At 43.3% G+C, this 16515-nt stretch overlaps 1 protein-coding gene across 2 annotated transcripts in view; it reads right to left on the bottom strand.

The window, feature by feature from the left end:
- The window catches only part of MYO5B (myosin VB), a 401963-nt gene that overhangs the window by 254473 nt on the left and 130975 nt on the right, over window positions 1-16515 (bottom strand). For both annotated transcript variants that reach the window (XM_033177765.1, XM_033177766.1), the window contains exon 2: window positions 9599-9709. In XM_033177765.1, coding sequence (XP_033033656.1) covers window positions 9599-9709 — 111 coding nt within the window. The remainder of the gene's footprint in view (window positions 1-9598; window positions 9710-16515) is intronic.

Raw genomic sequence — 16515 nt, 5'->3', positions numbered from 1 at the left:
CCGAATAGGAACAGTTCCAGTCTCCAACTCCCAGCGTGAGCAACACAGAAGACCGGTGATTTCTGCATTTTCAACTGAGGTACTGGGGTCATCTCACTAGGGAGTGCCGGACAATCGGTACTGGTCAGCTGCTGCAGCCTGACCAGCGAGAGCTGAAGCAGGGCGAGGCATCGACTCACCTGGGAAGCGCAAGGGGGAAGGGAATCCCTTTTCCTAGCCAGGGGAACTGAGACACACAACACCTGGAAAATCGGGTAACTCCCACCCCAATACTGTGCTTTAAAGCAAACAGGCACACCAGGAGAATATATCCCACACCTGGCCGGGAGGGTCCCACGGCCATGGAGCCTCCCTCATTGCTAACACAGCAGTCTGCGGCGATCTAACCGCAAGGCAGCAGCGAGGCTGGGGGAGGGGCACCGCCATTGCTGAGGCTTAAGTAGGTAAACAAAGCCGCTGGGACGGTTTAACTGGGTGGAGCTCACAGCAGCTCAAGGAAACCTGCCTGTCTTTGTAGACTCCACCTCTGGGGACAGGGCACAGCTAAAAAACAACAGGGGAAGCAGCAGAGGCCTGTGCAGACGCGAACGACTCTGTCTGACAGCTTTGAAGAGAGCAGTGGATCTCCCAACACGGAGGTTGAGATCTGAGAACGGACAGACTGCCTGCTCAAGTGGGTCCCTGAGCCCTGAGTAGCCTAACTGGGAGACATCCCCCACTAGAGGCAGTCTGACACCCCACACCTCACAGGGTGGAGTACACCCCTGAGAGGAAGCTTCCAAAGGAAGAATCAGACAGGTACACTCGCTGCTCAGCAATATTCTATCTTCTGCAACCTCTGCTGCTGATACCCAGGCAAACAGGGTCAGGAGTGGACCTCAGGCAATCTCCAACAGACCTATAGCTGAGGGTCCTGACTGTCAGAAGGAAAACTATCAAACAGGAAGGACACCTATACCAAAACCCCATCAGTACATCACCATCATCAAAGACCAGAGACAGATAAAACCACAAAGATGGGGAAAATGCAGGGCAGAAAAGCTGGAAATTCAAGAAATAAGAGCGCATCTCCCCCTGCAAAGGAGCGCAGCCCATCGCCAGCAACGGATCAAAGCTGGTCAGAGAATGACTTTGACGAGATGAGAGAAGAAGGCTTCAGTCCATCAAACTTCTCAGAGCTAAAGGAGGAATTACGTACCCAGCGCAAAGAAACTAAAAATCTTGAAAAAAGAGTGGAAGAATTGACAGCTAGACTAATTAATGCAGAGAAGGTCATAAATGAAATGACAGAGATGAAAACCATGACACCAGAAATACGTGACAAATGCACAAGCTTCGGTAACCGACTCGATCAACTGGAAGAGAGAGTATCAGCGATTGAGGATCAAATGAATGAAATGAAGCGAGAAGAGAAACCAAAAGAAAAAAGAAAAAGAAATGAACAAAGCCTGCAAGAAGTATGGGATTATGTAAAAAGACCAAATCTACCTCTGATTGGGGTGCCTGAAAGTGAGGGGGAAAATGGAACCAACTTGGAAAACACTCTTCAGGATATCATCCAGGAGAACTTCCCCAACCTAGTAGGGCAGGCCAACATTCAAATTCAGAAAATACAGAGAACACCACAAAGATACTCCTCCAGAAGAGCAACTCCAAGACACGTAATTGGCAGATTCACCAAAGTTGAAATGAAGGAAAAAATCTTAAGGGCAGCCAGAGAGAAAGGTCGGGTTACCCACAAAGGGAAGCCTATCAGACTAACAGCAGATCTCTCGGCAGAAACTCTACAAGCCAGAAGAGAGTGGGGGCCAATATTCAACGTTCTCAAAGAAAAGAATTTTCAACCCAGAATTTCATATCCAGCCAAACTAAGTTTCATAAGTGAAGGAGAAATAAAATCCTTTACAGATAAGCAAATGCTGAGAGATTTTGTCACCACCAGGCCTGCCTTACAAGAGACCCTGAAGGAAGCCTTAAACATGGAAAGGAACAACCAGTACCAGCCATTGCAAAAACAGGCCAAAATGTAAAGACCATCGAGGCTAGGAAGAAACTGCATCAACTAACAAGCAAAATAACCAGTTAATATCATAATGGCAGGATCAAGTTCACACATAACAATATTAACCTTAAATGTCAATGGACTAAATGGTCCAATTAAAAGACACAGACTGGCAAACTGGATCAAGAGTCAAGACCCATCAGTCTGCTGTATTCAGGAGACCCATCTCACATGCAGAGACATACATAGGCTCAAAATAAAGGGATGGAGATCTACCAAGCAAATGGAGAACAAAAAAAAGCAGGGGTTGCAATCCTAGTCTCTGATAAAACAGACTTTAAACCATCAAAGATCAAAAGAGACAAAGAAGGCCATTACATAATGGTAAAGGGATCAATTCAACAGGAAGAGCTAACTATCCTAAATATATATGCACCCAATACAGGAGCACCCAGATTCATAAAGCAAGTCCTTAGAGACTTACAAAGAGACTTAGACTCCCATACAATAATAATGGGAGACTTCAACACTCCACTGTCAACATTACACAGATCAACGAGACAGAAAGTTAACAAGGATATCCAGGAATTGAACTCATCTCTGCACCAAGCGGACCTAATAGACATCTATAGAACTCTCCACCCCAAATCAACAGAATATACATTCTTCTCAGCACCACATTGCACTTATTCCAAAATTGACCACATAGTTGGAAGTAAAGCACTCCTCAGCAAATGTAAAAGAACAGAAATTATAACAAACTGTCTCTCCAACCACAGTGCAATCAAACTAGAACTCAGGACTAAGAAACTCAATCAAAACTGCTCAACTACATGGAAACTGAACAACCTGCTCCTGAATGACTACTGGGTACATAACGAAATGAAAGCAGAAATAAAGATGTTCTTTGAAACCAATGAGAACAAAGATACAACATACCAGAATCTCTGGGACACATTTAAAGCAGTGTGTCGAGGGAAATTTATAGCACTAAATGCCCACAAGAGAAAGCAGGAAAGATCTAAAATTGACACTCTAACATCACAATTAAAAGAACTAGAGAGGCAAGAGCAAACACATTCAAAAGCTAGCAGAAGGCAAGAAATAACTAAGATCAGAGCAGAACTGAAGGAGATAGAGACACAAAAAACCCTTAAAAAAATCAATGAATCCAGGAGCTGGTTTTTTGAAAAGATCAACAAAATTGACAGACTGCTAGCAAGACTAATAAAGAAGAAAAGAGAGAGGAATCAAATAGACACAATAAAAAATGATAAAGGGGATATCACCAGCGACCCCACAGAAATACAAACTACCATCAGAGAATACTATAAACACCTCTATGCAAATCAACTAGAAAATCTAGAAGAAATGGATAATTTCCTGGACACTTACACTATCCCAAGACTAAACCAGGAAGAAGTTGAATCCCTGAATAGACCAATAGCAGGCTCTGAAACTGAGGCAACAATCAATAGCCTACCCACCAAAAAAAGTCCAGGACCAGATGGATTCACAGCTGAATTCTACCAGAGGTACAAGGAGGAGCTGGTACCATTCCTTCTGAAACTATTCCAATCAATAGAAAAAGAGGGAATCCTCCCTAACTCATTTTATGAGGCCAACATCATCCTGACACCAAAGCCTGGCAGAGACACAACAAAAAAAAGAGAATTTTAGACCAATATCCGTGATGAACATCAATGCAAAAATCCTCAATAAAATACTGGCAAACCAGATTCAGCAGCACATCAAAAAGCTTATCCACCATGATCAAGTGGGCTTCATCCCTGGGATGCAAGGCTGGTTCAACATTTGCAAATCAATAAACGTAATCCAGCATATAAACAGAACCAAAGACAAGAACCACATGATTATCTCAATAGATGCAGAAAAGGCTTTTGACAAAATTCAACAGCCCTTCATGCTAAAAACGCTCAATAAATTCGGTATTGATGGAACGTACCTCAAAATAATAAGAGCTATTTATGACAAACCCACAGCTAATATCATACTGAATGGGCAAAACCTGGAAAAATTCCCTTTGAAAACTGGCACAAGACAGGGATGCCCTCTCTCACCACTCCTATTCAACATAGTGTTGGAAGTTCTGGCTAGGGCAATCAGGCAAGAGAAAGAAATCAAGGGTATTCAGTTAGGAAAAGAAGAAGTCAAAATGTCCCTGTTTGCAGATGACATGATGGTATATTTAGAAAACCCCATTGTCTCAGCCCAAAATCTCCTTAAGCTGATAAGCAACTTCAGCAAAGTCTCAGGATACAAAATTAATGTGCAAAAATCACAAGCATTCTTATACACCAGTAACAGACAAACAGAGAGCCAAATCATGAATGAACTTCCATTCACTATTGCTTCAAAGAGAATAAAATACCTAGGAATCCAACTTACAAGGGATGTAAAGGACCTCTTCAAGGAGAACTACAAACCACTGCTCAGTGAAATCAAAGAGGACACAAACAAATGGAAGAACATACCATGCTCATGGATAGGAAGAATCAATATCGTGAAAATGGCCATACTGCCCAAGGTGATTTATAGATTCAATGCCATCCCCATCATGCTACCAATGAGTTTCTTCACAGAATTGGAAAAAACTGCTTTAAAGTTCATATGGAACCAAAAAGAGCCCGCATTGCCAAGACAATCCTAAGTCAAAAGGACAAAGCTGGAGGCGTCACGCTACCTGACTTCAAACTATACTACAAGGCTACAGTAACCAAAACAGCATGGTACTGGTACCAAAATAGAGATACAGACCAATGGAACAGAACAGAGTCCTCAGAAATAATACCACACATCTACAGCCATCTGATCTTTGACAAACCTGAGAGAAACAAGAAATGTGGAAAGGATTCCCTATTTCATAAATGGTGCTGGGAAAATTGGCTAGCCATAAGTAGAAACTGAAACTGGATCCTTTCCTTACTCCTTATACGAAGATTAATTCAAGATGGATTAGAGACTTAAAAGTTAGACCTAATACCATAAAAACCCTAGAAGAAAATCTAGGTAGTACCATTCAGGACATAGGCATGGGCAAGGACTTCATGTCTAAAACACCAAAAGCAATGGCAGCAAAAGCCAAAATTGACAAATGGGATCTAATTAAACTAAAGAGCTTCTGCACAGCAAAAGAAACTACCATCAGAGTGAACAGGCAACCTACAGAATGGGAGAAAATTTTTGCAATCTACTCATCTGACAAAGGGCTAATATCCAGAACCTACAAAGAACTCAAACAAATATACAAGAAAAAAACAAACAACCCCATCAAAAAGTGGGCAAAGGATATGAACAGACATTTCTCAAAAGAAGACATTCATACAGCCAACAGACACATGAAAAAATGCTCATCATCACTCGCCACCAGAGAAATGCAAATCAAAAGCACAATGAGATACCATCTCACACCAGTTAGAATGGCAATCGTTAAAAAAAAAAAAAAAAAAATCAGGAAACAACAGGTGTTGGAGAGGATGTGGAGAAATAGGAACACTTTTACACTGTTGGTGGGACTGTAAACTAGTTCAACCATTATGGAAAACAGTATGGCAATTCCTCAAGGATCTAGAACTAGATGTACCATATGACCCAGCCATCCCATACTGGGTATATACCCAAAGGATTATAAATCATGCTGCTATAAAGACACATGCACACATATGTTTATTGCGGCACTATTCACAATAGCAAAGACTTGGAATCAACCCAAATGTCCATCAGTGACAGACTGGATTAAGAAAATGTGGCACATATACACCATGGAATACTATGCAGCCATAAAAAAGGATGAGTTTGCGTCCTTTGTAGGGACATGGATGCAGCTGGAGACCATCATTCTTAGCAAACTATCACAAGAACAGAAAACCAAACACCGCATGTTCTCACTCATAGGTGGGAACTGAGCAATGAGATCACTTGGACTCGGGAAGGGGAACATCACACACCGGGGCCTATCATGGGGAGGGGGGAGGGGGGAGGGATTGCATTGGGGAGTTATACATGATATAAATGATGAATTGATGGGTGCTGACGAGTTGATGGGTGCAGCACACCAACATGGCACAAGTATACATATGTAACAAACCTGCACGTTATGCACATGTACCCTAGAACTTGAAGTATAATAAAAATAAATAAATAAATAAATAAATAAATAATGTGCACCAGCCCCCTCCCCCCTCCCAAAAAAACGAGATTTAAATAATTGATAAAATATACTTTAAACAGATGTAGGGTTACATTCTCTTGCTCTGGCCCTCCAAATGTCAGGGTGGGCTTGGAAATACTGAGATGGTGGAGTTTGTTAGTCTTTGAAAAGCTCACATGCTCCCCTGTCTTCCTCTCACTCATGAATGCTAGGTCAGGGCCTTGCCCAGAGGGAGTACTCATCATCAAGGTGGGTGATAGATAGTAGATATAAACTCAGTTGGAAAATGAAATTTAAATTAAAAACCATGGAAACAAGGAGAGTTTTCCCTGACACTAGAGGGCAGGAGTCAAGCAGTCAGAAAGGGAGGTGGGGCCAAGAGAGAAGGTCTGGCCTGCACAGAGGTGCTCCAAGCAGAGCATGCAGAAGCTACCTCATCACCAAGTTCTGTATCCCCTGAAAGCCTGATCCACTCTAAAAACAGTCTTGTGCTAAGAGTTGGCACACCTAGATACCTTGTACCCATCATGGCTCTGGGGAGAAAAAGATGCTATTCCCCCAAGAAGTTTATCATCTTGTTGACTTCAATATGAAACATCTTATATTATGCCAGGTGAAATAAGCCAGACACAAAAGGACAAATACTGTATGATTCCACTTCTATGAGGTACCTGGGATCGTCAAACTCAGAAAGTAGAACGGAGTTTTCCCAGGTGCTGTGTGGGGAGAAGAGATTGGGAAGTTGGTGTTTAAGGGGGACCAAGTTTCAGTTGTATAAGAGGAAGAGTTCTGAAGAAGGATAGTGGTGATGGTTACACAATGTGAATACCACTGAGTTGCTGCTGACTGCCACTAAATTTTACACTTAAAAATGGTTAGCATGGTACATTTTATGCTACATATATTTTACCACAATAGAAATGAATGAATGCATGAATGAGCAAAAGCAAGAATGCAAAAGCCTTTTAGAGGCACAGATAGAAGCTTGACTGTCTTGAAGAGGGGGCAAGTTAGCAAGTAGGCAGAAGGTCCTATCATAAGTTAGAGGTTAGGAACATCATTGTCTTTCTGGAAGAGAATCTAACTGATGTTAGTCCTTTGCTGATGCAGTGAAACCCACACTATTGAACTTCAGGGGGAGGGAGGATGCACGAGGTTGGTTGGAAGAGGCTTCTGGGGCAGATTTTCCAGCCAGCATAGTACACCATGGATAATTTCAGCTTCAGAGGAGACTCTCTGCAAGCATTCCAAGTCTGGCCACGTAATTTCTGTGCTCCTGGCCTCTAGTCCACAGCTCCGCCAAGTCACTCATAATGATAGCTCAGAGCTAGCCGTGGACAAGCCACTGCCCATGAGAAACCTGGACAGACTCAGATGTTCAGAGCCCATTATTTCTTGAGAGCTGCTAATCTCCAGCGCCAGGCTTCCCTTCCAATTACATGCTGCTCGGCCTTGTAGCAGGGGAAGGAGGAGATGGGGTCTGGGCAGCTGCCAGGATTAGTTATGCAGGGCCAAATTCTTTTTCAGCAGGGTGGGTGAGCATCTGCTCTGTTTTAGCAACATGGCAGATCATTCCTCACTACCTCCGTACAACTTTTTAAAAACACCCACCCACTAGAAAAGATCAACTGAAATGAAATCTGCTGGAGTAGAGTAGAAGATATACCACTCAAGTGGGTGGACTAATTTCATTTTTTTTTTTCCCCGGCGTGGGGTGGGAAGTTATTCAACACGGTAAACATAATTCTATCTGTTGGGAGTTGTACTTGTCATCTCAAAAGCAAGAGGTGGCTAGCAAATGCTGCATACTAGGAAGAGGAATGTGAGGGATGCACACCTCAGTACAGACGTTTTCTAACAAGCTCATGTTCCGGGTTTACCAAGTGGTATGCTTAAGTTGATACAAAACAGAAGTTAGTGGTAGGATGTTCAATCAACAAGTTAATCACCAACCACCTAGAGAAGGAGACAAGACCAAGAATCGGCAGGAAATGATCAAAGGACAGAGGGTATGGTACACACTTGTAGTGCTGTTGCCATTGAGAGAGGAAATAGTCTCTCCAACCCAAACCTTTACTCCAAGCAATGTCTGTTCCGCAGCCCAATCTCAATCCGTCCCAAAGTCGATTCTTAATTTGTTACCAACCATTTTGTTCCAAACCTATTTTTCCCCCAGTCGTCTCCCCCACTGTAAAGGCTGCATGAACTACCTCTGCCTGCATCCTCAGGCTGAAGCCACCCAACCATCCCTTCCCTGACAGCTCCCAGATGCACTGGCCTCCTTCCCTTTCCTGGAACACGACAAGGTCTCAGGGCTTTGGCACACACGGTTCCTGCCTGGGACACTCTACTCTTGGTCACTGCACCCTGAATCTTCCATGGCCAGCTCCTTCTCAAAACCCCCTCTCCTCAAGAGGAGTCTCACCCAGCTCCTCCGGGGGCTGAGGCAGGAAGAGGATCACTTGAGCCCGGGAGTTTGAGGCCCGCCTGGGCAACACAGGGAGATCCCATCTCTTTAAAAAGAGTGGGTTCCTTTTCTCTCCTATACCTCATGCACTCACTTCCATGCCTACTGCCATTTATCATAATACTTTGTCTGACTTTCATGTTCATGTTCACTGCTCTCCTTTAGCACTGAGCTATCTGAAACAGCACAGCCACAACCATTCACCCATCTGCCCCGGGACCTGGCACAGCATATAGGGTGAGCATCCATTATTTGTGAAATGCACCAGTTGCAGAGGCAGTGGTCACAAAAGGCTCATGAGAAGGGAAACTAAATCAGACATATCAGGAGGAATAGAATTTCATAGTTACTACCTTGTCTTCCACTTGAAAGAAACAGCCTGAAGGTCAAAAAATAAAAAATGCTCACTACAGCAGCTAACACATAGGGAGCACTTATGTGCCAGGCACTATTTTAAGTACTTGCCACGTATTAACCCATCTTATTCTCAAAACAGCCCTAGATAAACTAGCACTCCCATTTTACAGATGAAGTAACAGGCACAGAAAGATTGAGAACTGATGTAAGGTCACAAAGCTAGGGATGGCTGAGCGAGGATCCCAACCCAGGCAGGCTGGCTCCAACCACTGTGCCCTGCAGGGACCCTTGTAGCAGCTCCTCTCCCTCACTTCCCAGTGAGGTCTCAACTTCCTGTTCCCTCCACTCCACTGAGAAGATTCCTGCCTTGACCACCAACAATCTCTCAGCTGCTAACCCCAATAAGCACTTATTTTTTGTGTGATATCCATAGAGCGGCTTCCTGGCTTAGCACTTTCACATACATCATTAGCAACAAGAAACAATCCAAGGGCTCAGGAGTTCCAATATCCAGGAAAAACTCCAGCCCACAATGTACTATCTACTCCTGTTCCTTCCACTCCTGAGCTCCCCTCACCCTCTGCCCAGGACTCACTCTTACCGTTTCATCTTCCAGTCTGAGCTGCAGGCTCTTGTCTCCTTCTTTGTAGTCCTTGGTTAACTCAGCTGAGCGCCATACCTCATCAGGGTCAGGGATCCAGACCCTTGTGCACTGAAAGATTAAAACAGAAGAAACTTAGATACAGAACAAAGCTCTCAGATTTCTAAATGTGTGTCACTACCTAGAAAGGGCCCATCAGGAGAACTTCTAAAGCTATCTGCATGCATCTCCCCACCTTCTCATTTCAGGACACAACGTGATCCAATATCATGATAACGGGAACAACTCACAGGACTGGTAGCAGAAGGCACCTTTTAGATGTTAAAAGAATGCTGCAGATCAATGAAATTAAAATTCTACCCAAGAGACTGCTGAGTTTGCATTTGTTTATATACACTAGATATTGCACCATTATCTCAAAGGGTGTTACAAAATAGCGATGTCAGAGGGAGTTATTTAGCAGGCTACAAACAAAACAACACAGGCAAAAACCAAGACAGTATAGCAAATGTTCAAAGCTTGGGAATGTCTGCTCTGATATCCTGCGTTCAGAGACGTCATTTTCCTGCAGAAGTGAAAGGCAGTGGTCAGGAAATGGAAAGTGCACTTAAGTGTCCTCAAGCTGTCAGCCACCTCAATTTATCTGTCCACTCTTTTTCTTTTCTTCAGATGCGGTCTCACTCTGTTACCCAGGCTAGCATGCAGTGGTGTGATCACAGGTCATGCAGCCTCCAACTCCTGTGATCCTCCCGTCTCAGCCTCCCAAAGTGTTGGGATGACAGACAGGAGCCACTATGCCCAGCCTATTTGTCCATTCTTTAAGCCACAAACCCAAAACTTTCACTCACTCTCCCCAAGTAGCTATCCTGATTTGCAGACAAAGTCATTGAATAGGGCCAAGTTCAGGGAGGAAAGAACACAGCCTTTGGTAAAGTAGTGATACAGGATTAACTGTCAGTGACTTGCCCAGCACATTCTCAACATAACTAGGGGGTTCCCAGCCCTGCTTGCAGTCAGAATCACCTGGGGAGCCTGGAAAATACCAATTCTTGGCTGTACCTCAGACCACCTCAGTCAGGATCTGAGGTGACATCAAAGCTCCCAGAGACACTAACAAGTGCTGAATGGCAGCATCTGGATCTCCTGGCATCCCACCGCACAGCTGTCAGAATTTCTGCCTTTTCATCTCATAGGTAGGCAACTTCCACAGGGCCTATTTTCTGTAGAAGCTGTCAGTGTACAGGCACACACACATACATCTGGCTTCTTGGCCACAGAATATTATCAGGAAACCTGAAATAAATGGTTCTTTTGACCAAAAGCTCAACCAGAACATGTGCTTGGGTCAGCATCATCCACTTCACTCCTGGAGTGACAGCTGAGCACAGACCCTGGGCCAGTCTGTTAACTGTGCACATGCAGCCAGCTGGCTTTATTTTGGTCCTGACTTTTTTTTTTTTTTCAAAGCAGTGTTTTCCTCCAGGTAATCAGAGGCCTTTTTTTCTTTTAAAAGCAAGATCCTGACCCCTCCTACACTTGCCTCTAATTCACTATGGAGCAGTGAAAGTTGTAAGGCAATAGAATCAGAATACCAGTCAATGAGAAAGCAAACATCGACCACTTTGCATCCTTGACATCCCAACTCAGGGTACAAGCCAAAGTCATCTGTTTCATTACTAAGAAACAAATTCACAGAATCTTAACCTTCTCCCTGCTTCTTGAGCCTGCTGCCTTATGGCAAGATATTGCCATATCTTTATAGTAAAATAATATAGAGCTTTATAATAACAAAGAGCTTTATAGCATCTGAGAGCTCCAGAGTTAAATATAAAGAAGGTTCTGAGGTACCTCCAGAGAAAACTTTCGGAGCATTTGCTGACCTTAACTGTCAACATTTCTTCTACCCCCAGGTGTCCTCACTTTCTCCACTATCGTTTAAGTCCACCATCTATCCAGCTGTGATGACCTGTAAGCTCCTGTCCCTAAGCTTCACGTGAGTGTTCATCCTTCAGCCTCACCACAGCTCTCTCATCACTGAGTTCCGCTCCTGAGACTCCCCCTTCAGCCAGCACACCCAAGAAATTTTACCTAAAGCAAAGTCTCCACTCCGTGTAAATCATGTCAGAAATGGCTCAAGATAACAGAATGAGGAACAACCAGAAAGGAACAAGAAAATCCCAATAGGAACTGAACAGAGGTGATGTTGTGTAGATCCTGGAAGCCAGGGAGCCCAGTCCCAGCTCAGCCAAGGACTCTGCTGGCCATCACCCTGTGGCCCATATGCCACTCATGGGGTGGTTAGTTGCATCCAGCACTGAAGAATCTCATTGCCTGGGTCAATCTCAACTTTTATTGTAGGGGAGTTCATGTACCTTTCTAGTTATATAAATCTCTCTAAAGAGACTGAGAACACCTGGTAGGCATACAATTGGCTTCTCATGTTGTCCCACACCCACAAAACCTACTGCAACATAAGGGGCACAGTGGGACCCCAATGTTACCTTAGCTCTTTGCTCCTCCAAGTGAGGACCTCAGCATCGTCATCACCTAGGAGCAGGTTACAAGCATAGAATTTCAGCTTCCCCCAGACTCTATCAGAATCCTCATACTAACTGCTTACTCTTCCATTGCTGCAACATCATCTCGTTCTTCCCACCTTTGAGAATACATCAGCAAACTACAGCTGTGGGACAAATCTAGCTCACTGCTGGATTCTGCTGGGTTCTGCTGGGTTGCCTGTTTTTGTACAGCCCATGAGTTAAGAATGGCTGAAAAAAGCTCAAAAGAAAGATATTCACATAACATGAAAAAAATTACATGAAAGTCAAATTCTGATGTCCATAAATCAAGTTTCCTGGGAACACACCCACATTCATTCATTCATTGATGTATTATCTATGTAATACTTTCACATTTTAATGCTAGGATTGAAGGCCAGGTGCAGTGGCTCATGCCTATCATTCCAGCATTTTGGGAGCCGAGGCAGGAAGATCATTTGAGGATAGGAGTTTGAGACTGGCCTGGGCAACATAGCAAGACCCTCTGCAAAACTTAAAAAAAAAAAAAAATTAGGCAGCTGTGGTGGTGCATGCTTGTAGTCCTAGCTATTCAGGAGGCTGAGGCATGAGGGTCCCTGGAGCCAAGAAGCTCAAGGTTACAGTGAGCTACAAGTGTGCCCCTGCACTCCAGCCTGGACAACAAAATGAGACTCTGTCTCAAAAAACAAAAACTAATGACAGAGACCCTATGGTTCAAAGCCATTTTAAAAACATAGTAGGCCAGGCACAGTGGCTCACGCCTGTAATCCCAGCACTTTGGGAAGTTGAGGTGGGCAGATCATTTGAGCTCAGGAGTTCGAAACCAGCCTGGCCAACACGGCAGAATCCCATCTCTACTAAAATTACAAAAATTAGCCATACATGGTGGTGGGTGCCTGTAATCCCAACTACTCGGGAGGCTGAAGCAGGAGAATTGCTCGAGTCTGGGAGGCGGTTGCGTCAGCAGAGATTGTATCACTGCACTCCAGCCTGGGTGACAGAGCAAAACTCTGCCTCAGAGAAAAAAAAAACACACACACACAGAGTAAAATGTTTACTATCTGATCCTTTACAGGAAAGCATGCCAACCTCTGTCCTTGTACTTACTATTTCCTCAGGCCACAGTGCCCTTCCTCACTTGTCCATGTGGGGAGGGTCCAACTTCCAGCACCATCTCCTCACCGATCACTTCCTTCCCTGTTACCCATAGAGTTAGCCCTACCCGACTATAACCTGCCACTATAAATTCTTCTATGATTAGCTTTCCTTCTGGTTTTGCAGTCATTTCTTTCACATTAGTTTCATCTCATTACAGCAAGATCTTTCAAATATACTGTTGGGCATCTTTGTATCCCTGCGATCTAGCACATCCTGGCATGGAACAGATGCTCACTAAATGTTCATGCTGAGTACAGGAATCAGTGAACAGAGAATGTTCATTCATGGAGCACCTGGTTTATACCTAAAACACATTGTGATAAGTACCATGTAACCAAGTACGAACACGGGGATCTAGCTCCTGAACCTAAGGGACGTATATCTAGTTGGGTCGATAACTCACATAAAAATATGCCCTAATGGGGTGATGTGACCAACTCCTAAGGAGAGTAACATCTATCCAGTGGAGAGAAGGAAGACAGGGAAAGAGGGGGGAGCAAGTTAATGCTGACTTTGTTAGAGAGAAAGTTGGTAGCCAAATTCTTGCATGATGTTTAAAAGGATTTTCTATATGCAGATCTGATAAAGCAAACTTTAGATGCAAATCTAGTAAATATTTGGGCACAAGATATGTGTCTGGTCAATCTCCACAATAAAGACACATGGACACACACTGAGATTATAGCAGTTCATTGTTAAATCAGAATGAAGCGAACCCTCTGTTCTGTGCAGGATGGTTCACAGCTGCCACCTCCCCGCTCAGCCTCCTCACTTTTATCTTACTTTATGGATTCTCAGCTTAAAGTGTCTATAAATTACTGAGCAGGGCGGTTTACCCAATGTCATTCATCCTGCATATAATGAGAAATTTATAGATCTTCCAAGGGAAATTTTAACCATAATCAAATTTTGCCTTACATGCTGGCTTTGCGAACAACCCCGCCAACCCACCACCTCAAGGAAGACGCATTGCTTCTGTAATCAAGTACAAAGCAGTATATGATGAGTACAAAATATATGGCTAAGAAACAGACACGTGAACTAAGAAGGGAGAGACAAGACTACAGTAGCTGGAAAAGACCTGAGGAAGGCAGACATGATCTGAGCTTTGGAGACGGAAAGATTCGGAGGGGAAGGGTTTCTTTTTGGAGCGATGAAAGTGTTTTGGTAACCAGACAGAGATAGTGGTTGCAAAACACTGAATGTACTAAATGCCAAATTGTTCACTTTAAAATGGTTAGTTTTATATTATGTAAATTTTTTCTCAGTTTAAACACACACACACACAGACACACTGTTCTGGTTGTAGAGAATACAAACAGTATCTTGTACACGCTCTCTCCTGGCATCAGTTCTCATTACGAGTCTATGAAAAAGCAGTAAAATATTTTCACAGAAAGCCATTATTTTATGAGCCAGACAAACTCTCTAGAATCAAGGATCTGTGTTGCCTCTTAATTTTTTCTCACCTTCAAGGAATGTCTTCAAACAAATCTGACCTCTACCAGATTTACTGTAAGCCAACAGACTATAAGACACTATAAGACAGACAAGTTCACTCATACAACCCAATTACCATGCCACTCAATTTGTCACTATCCTATTTTAACAACACTTAATTCCATCATATCAAAGTAAATAAAAGAGCAAGTCTGACCTAATTATCAAAGAAAAGCTTGTGATTTTTGGAAAGTTCTTCTGAAAAGAGCCCCACATATTTCCTAGAGAAGGCAGATGCCTACATCAAATATAAATGCATTAGTACCAAGCTATTTTCCAACTCCCTGTTCCTTTCTTCCACTGCAGGGCCAGCTCCAGCAGCTGTTCTCCTACATACACAGCTGGACGGAGTGGCCAATTATGACAAGAGCCTCAATCCTGACTACACATTAGAACCACCTAGGGAGCTTTCACAAATTCCCATGCCAGGCAACAACCCCATCGTACTTTTATCAGTCTCTGGGGGTGGGAACCAGGTAGTGTTTTCTGAAGCTCCCCAGATGAATTCAAAATGCAAACAAGTTTGAAAATGTAATTCTGTGTGGCTGACTGGGTAACAGATTTGAAGGGTATCACAGACCCTCATGTGCTACAGGTCTCTCCCCACCAGTCTGTGGTTAAACATTAAACTCCAGCTTGCAGATTATTTCCCCAGAGCTAAAGAACTCTTTCCCAAAAAGTCCCAGCTAAAATGCAAATACAATGTTCAGAAGAGCACAGCATTTACCCCTGTATGTGAATTATCAGGCAGTATAGCACTGTGGTCAAGTGTGTGGGTTCTAGAGTCAGATAGCTTTGGGAAGGAATTCTAACCACCACTTATTAGCTTGTGTAAGTTGATGAATGGGTCTGAGCCTCAGTTTCCTTAGCTGAGCAACAGGTAAAAGTTCTATCTACGTCGTGAAGTGTTCTAACAATTAAATGAGAGCCCACTATCAAAGCACGTAAGTATTAGGCAATGATGATGATGATGGTGATATTACTATACAGTTTTGTCTAGAAATCCTGATGGGATTTTGGATAGAATTAGAAAATGAGAAAAGGAAAATAAGAAACCTAATGTGGTCCATGTTACTGGGATCATTTAGATGTCCTGTAGGTCATAATACATGGGTAGCCATGTCTTACCTTAAAAATCAATACCTACTTCTACTCCAAAAACCTAAGAGAAGTGATTCTCAATGCTGGCTGGCATATAAGAATTATCTGCAGATCTTCAGATCTTTAAAAAACAAAACCACTAACACCCATATCCCACACTTGAATAATTAAATCTCTGGGGGTAGGGCCCAAACACTGTATTTTTAAAAAACTTCCCAAGTGATGAATGCACTGTCAAAATTCAAACTCCTATCTCAGAGCGAACCCCAGGTGCCAAGATGGACCTTCAGGGAGAAGAGAACAGGGACATTTGAAACCTGCACTCCCTGGAATTAATAATAATGCTACTTCCACCCCTTCCTACTAACATAAGTAATCTTAAGTATCTGAATCATTTCAACTTAGTTTCAAAACTGAGTTAGGATGAGCAGAGTTATCACTTCTCTTTTATACAGGAGAAACCTGAGGGTTAAAAGTACTGAATAATTTGCCCAAGTTGCCAAGAGCTTAGTCAAAAGCAGGCCTGGAGAAAAGACCTCAGTCTCTAAGTCCTCCACTGTCTACCCTACTCCTGGAGAAATATTGATTTGCTTACAGCAGCCCAGAGTCCTGCTGAGTATG

This window comes from Trachypithecus francoisi, unplaced genomic scaffold (assembly GCF_009764315.1).
Source record: "Trachypithecus francoisi isolate TF-2019V2 unplaced genomic scaffold, Tfra_2.0 Lachesis_group19, whole genome shotgun sequence".
In the NCBI taxonomy this organism is placed as follows: domain Eukaryota; kingdom Metazoa; phylum Chordata; class Mammalia; order Primates; family Cercopithecidae; genus Trachypithecus; species Trachypithecus francoisi.
This window is presented reverse-complemented; position numbering and strand designations above follow the sequence as displayed.